The following is a 5,308-nucleotide window of genomic DNA, read 5'->3' as shown; positions in this document are numbered from 1 at the left end:
TTTTTGCCAGATCGACATGTATTCCTTCACTATCAACTACATGTCCGAGAAATTGCACAGTTCGCAGCCAAAATTCACATTTGGAGAACTTAGCATACAGTTGTTCCTTCTTTAAGAGCTGTAGAATCGATCGCGGATGTTGCTCATGCTCCTTCTCGCTCTTGGAATAGATTAGAATGTTATCGAAAAAGACGATCACGAATTTTTCAAGATAAGGCTTGTATACACGGTTCATAAGATCCATAAATACAGCAGGAGCATTGGTTAAATTGAAAGGCATGACAAGAAACTCATAATGTCCGTAACGAGTTCGGAAAGCAGTCTTAGAAACATCAGCTTCTTTGACTCTTAGTTGATGATATAACCGGACCTAAGATCAATCTTTGAATAGATACTTGATCCTTGCAGTTGGTCAAACAGGTCATCAATGTGCGGGAGTGGATAACGATTCTTGATGGTTAACTTGTTGAGTTCATGGTAATCAATGCACATTCTCAACGTACCATCTTTCTTCTTGACAAAAAGTACGGGTGCTCCCCACGGAGACGAACTAGGACGAATGAAACTTTTCTCCAAAAGTTCTTGGAGTTGGTTAGATAATTCCTTCATCTCTGGTGAAGCTAAGCGGTATGGTGCCTTTGCAATAGGTGCAGCACCGGGGGTCAAATAAATCTGAAACTCAACCTGCCATGGGAAGATTTGAGCATGGACTTCATTGTTGCATTACCAAGAACTCAGCGAGGTAAAGATTCTTTTATGGTTGTTGTTGACAGATTTTCAAAGATGGCTCACTTCATTGCTTGCAACAAAACCAATGATGCTACTATTATTGCTGCTTTATTCTTCAAAAAGATTGTTCGTCTTCATGGGGTTCCCAAAACCATTGTGCCTGATCGAGATACAAAGTTCTTAAGCTATTTTTGGAAGACATTATGGAAGCTGCTTGGTACAAAGCATTTATTCAGCACTTCTATAACAACCCTCATTTTTCCACTTTGTAATGACTAAAATGCCCTTATGGTTTCATTGTCGTTTCACACATTATTATTAGGGTTGTTATCCGGACATATTAAATGAAGTAATTAATACTCGAATTTAATAAACATTAAATGTAAACCCTAACCCTAAACATTAAATGTAAACCCTAACCCTAATACTCGTATTAAATGAACTATAATTAATTATTCGCATTTATTACCCTAACCCTAACCCTAACCCTAATAATAATAATAATGTTATTATTATTAAATGTATATACTATGTATTAAAATGTATATAATCTATATTAATATAAATAAAATGTAAATAAAAATATAATTATGAGTATATATATAAAATGACTAAGTAATAGGTTACCAATGTAAAATTTGTAAAATAAATATATAAATGTAGTCGAACTTGGCAAATTAATCTGTAATGTCGCTTCATTTAACATACCCGCAAGCACTTTTGTTTTGAAAACTCCGCTTTGATCCAAAATCCATCTCCATGAGTTTCACATGTTGCTAGCATAAGTGAAAGATTCCAAACAGATTTGAAGTTGTCTTAGCTCCTCTTCCGTTCTTCCCGAGGGGACCCTGGACCATCCCCAATTAAACACGCACGATGAATCAGTTCCTAGGATACGATCAACAACCCGAGCATTTTGATTCATCTTCAACCTGTAAAGTTTGCTAAACTTGTCCCACAAACGCACATTATCGACCCAAATGTCTTTCCAAAAAGAGTATCTTCCCCGTTACCAACCGATTTAACAAACAAATGTGACAAATTTATATTCCATTTTTGCAAAGTAACATCAGTTTTGAGAATCATATTCCAAGTTGAGTTTTTACAAGCAGCAGGGATAGTATTAGACAAGCCAATTCCTCCTTCCCGCCCGTAAATACTCATAATTATTTTGACCCAAAAAGCATTGTCTTCAACTCGAAATCTCCACAACCATTTTCCTGACTCGCTGATAGAAACTATCTTGAGGTGATTTTATGTCCCTTCATGTTTTTAACACTTTGAAATTGATTGACGAATTTTCGGGTTAACTCTCCCACCCGTGATTCAGGATTGATTGACGCCTGAGGAATGCTTGTTGAATGAATGTCCCGCTCAGACACGACGCCCTTTCTATGTGAGTGTAAGAAGAAGACTAACAACAGATTAACATTTATATGTAATTCATTATGTTTATATATATACGATCTCTATAAATAGGTCTAGCATATCTCCTAATATTTTTGGTTCTCAACCTCATATATAACAATCTTGATAAAAGATTGGAGAGAACTTTTAAATTGACATAATATTTATATATACGTGAACGGAATAAATTACACAAATTGATGATTCAACATCCCTCATGTTATCAATTTTAAATTAAATTGATCTTATCTAACTAAAGGTTCTGTTTTTGTTTGTTTCCAATCTATCTATAATATCTATATCTATATCTACATTATTTGACTACCAATCGAAGGTCCAGTAGCCTCTTACTAGTGTACAAAATCCACCGTTTTACTACTACTATATACTCCGACAATCTTCATAAGAATCCATCATTCATTTATATACAACAAAAATGAACCTAAATTTGAAACATAGAATTTATGTCACCATGATCAACTACTGGTCATGGTGGTGGGAAGTCGACAACGATAAAGATAAGCTTGCTCGCACGATTCTCACTATACTAGTTCCACTACTTGTACTTATATGGTACAAGTGGACTTCACGGTATACGCAAAAACGAAGGTCCCGGTTGCCACCAGGCCCACACGGCCTACCGATTGTAGGATACATTCCATTTCTTAGCTCCAACTTACATGAAAGATTTACTGATATGTCTCACAAATACGGCCCAATATTTAGTTTGTGGCTTGGAAGTAACCTTCATGTTGTGGTTAACTCCATTGAACTAGCGAAAATTGTGGCACGTGAACTAGACCAGACGTTTGCTAACCGCAATCCTCCACTCACAGCGCTTACTATTACTTATGGTGCGCTTGATGTTGCTTGGTCTAACAATAGTGCATATTGGCGTAATATGCGTAAAATTTTAGTTAGTCATGTCATGAGTAATGAAAATCTTGATGCTTGTCGGGGTTTTCGAACAGAAGAAGTAAGAAAAGCGATTAGGAATGTTTATTGTAAGATTGGGACTAAGTTAGATATAAATGAAATTGCTTTTGATACAGAGCTTAGTGTTTTGACAAAAATGTTATGGGGTTGTAGTAAGGATTCAAGTCATATTGGAGCTGGGTTTAGGGAAGTTGAGTTCAAGATTATTGAGTTAATAGGCGCATCAAATATATCTGATTTTATTCCTATCTTATCATGGTTTGATCTACAAGGAAGGCAGAAAGAAATGCAGAAGTTAAAGGACCATCTTGATAGGATTTTCGACAACTTAATTGACGAAAGAATTGATAATGGTAGTCCCGGAAAATTGGAGGGAGAAGTTGAGGTAGATAAAAGGAAGGACTTTTTGCAAATCATGTTGGAGCTTAGAAAGCAGAATCCGACGACGTTTAACATCGATCAAATAAAGGCCTTGCTAGTCGTACGTTCGTTTTCTGTAATGTTTCTTTTTGAAATTAAGTACACAATTACTTTTTTCATGAGTTATATGCTAAATAACATAAACTTGAAATAACAGGACATCTTGGTTGCAGCAACAGACACAACATCGACGATGGTGGAATGGGTGATGACCGAGATTTTGAATAATCCAGGTGTAAAGACAAAAGTACAAGAAGAGTTAACAGATGTTATTGGTATGAACATCGTTGAAGAATCACATTTGCACAAATTAACATATTTGGATGCAGTCGTCAAGGAGACCTTCAGGCTACACCCTCCACTTCCTCTGTTAATCCAAAGATGTCCAGATGAATCTTGCATTGTCGACGGGTACACTATTCCAAAGGGTACTACTGTCTATATTAACGTTTGGGCCATCCATCGAGATCCCAAGAATTGGGCCAACCCATTAGGGTTCAAGCCCGAGAGATACTTGAACGGAAAATGGGATTACAACGGCAATAATTTGAAGTTTTTACCATTTGGAGTAGGGAGAAGAATATGCCCAGGAATCCCACTTGGGGAGAAAATGTTGATGTATATATTGGCATCACTCTTGCATTCTTTTGACTGGAGTATGCCTAATAATAAGGAGTTTGAGATTTCAGATGAATTTGGATTTGTGACGAAGAAACGAAAGCCATTAATAGCTATTCCCTCTCAAAGATTATCTGATGCCAACCTCTATTTATGATTTAATAAGTAATATTTTAATTTTCCTTTTTAATTTCTTTCCTTTGAAGGTAATAGGGTATAGGTTTGACTTCTGTTATGTTTGGCTATTGTTCTTTCACTAGGGTATTGTACTGATATGTTTGTTTATTGTTCTTCGATTTGGGTATTGTAGTGTTATTAGAGATGAAATATGATAATAAACATGTTTTTCCACTTGGGTATTGTAGTGTTATTAGAGATGAAATATCATAATAAACATTTGGACTATGTTTTATCTATCACACTAAATACCTACTTTAGATAGTTGTATTGTACATAATGATGTTTAGTGGTGTAGAGATGCTAACGAGTTTGAATTTGGCTTTGTGGCGAAGAAACGGAATCCATTAATAGCTATTTCTTCATAAATATAAATATTATCTTTGTAACCCTCTATTTATGATTTAATGATTAATATTTTAAATATCAAGTTTGTTATAAAATATCTAGATTGTGTTATAAAATATCTAGATTGGATGTTAATTTTATTATTATTATATTTCTTGCATAGTAATATTTTATACTATAAATAGACATGTATGGTAACCATTTAAGGTGCACCATTTCTCTTGAAATATCAATATCAATATTTCTTCTCTCCTTCTTCTCTCTTTTTCTCTCTTTGTTCTTATAACCATTAAAGGTAGTTATAAGCCTACTGAATTATAACACGTTATCAGCACGAAAAGCTTAGTGTAATTAAAAGATATCTCAAACGATCACGAATCACTAATCAAGGTATGAAATTATTAATAATTTTCAGACTCGAATATATCAAATTTTGGACTACTAACATTTATATTTATGTTATTTAAGTTATATATGGTCGGTTATATACCACCTGAATTATATTTCTGTAATCTAACTTTTACTAACTTCACTAACATTTATATTTATGTTATTTAAGTTATATATGGTCGGTTATACCACCTGAATTATATTTCTGTAATCTAACTTTTACTAACTTCACTAACATTTATATTTATGTTATTTAAGTTATATATGGTCGGTTATACCACCT

The 5,308-nt window shown here is 34.3% G+C and overlaps 1 protein-coding gene across 1 annotated transcript; it reads left to right on the top strand.

Moving 5' to 3' along the window:
• Positions 1-2,461: 2,461 nt before the first annotated feature.
• LOC139891697 (cytochrome P450 76T24-like) lies at positions 2,462-4,461 on the top strand. Its single transcript, XM_071874678.1, has 2 exons — positions 2,462-3,553; positions 3,650-4,461. The coding sequence occupies exons 1-2, from the start codon at positions 2,573-2,575 to the stop codon at positions 4,265-4,267; spliced, it is 1,599 nt and encodes a 532-aa protein (XP_071730779.1). The 5' UTR covers positions 2,462-2,572; the 3' UTR covers positions 4,268-4,461.
• The last annotated feature ends 847 nt before the right edge of the window (positions 4,462-5,308 follow it).

This window comes from Rutidosis leptorrhynchoides, chromosome 2, assembly GCF_046630445.1.
Source record: "Rutidosis leptorrhynchoides isolate AG116_Rl617_1_P2 chromosome 2, CSIRO_AGI_Rlap_v1, whole genome shotgun sequence".
NCBI lineage: Eukaryota > Viridiplantae > Streptophyta > Magnoliopsida > Asterales > Asteraceae > Rutidosis > Rutidosis leptorrhynchoides.
This window is presented reverse-complemented; position numbering and strand designations above follow the sequence as displayed.

Bases quoted from the DNA above. Each gene is read 5' to 3' on its own strand.
- LOC139891697 (XM_071874678.1), top strand. From the start codon at position 2,573: ATGAACCTAAATTTGAAACATAGAATTTATGTCACCATGATCAACTAC. The intron at 3,554-3,649 runs GTACGTTCGTTT...TTGAAATAACAG, and splicing joins AAATAAAGGCCTTGCTAGTC to GACATCTTGGTTGCAGCAAC.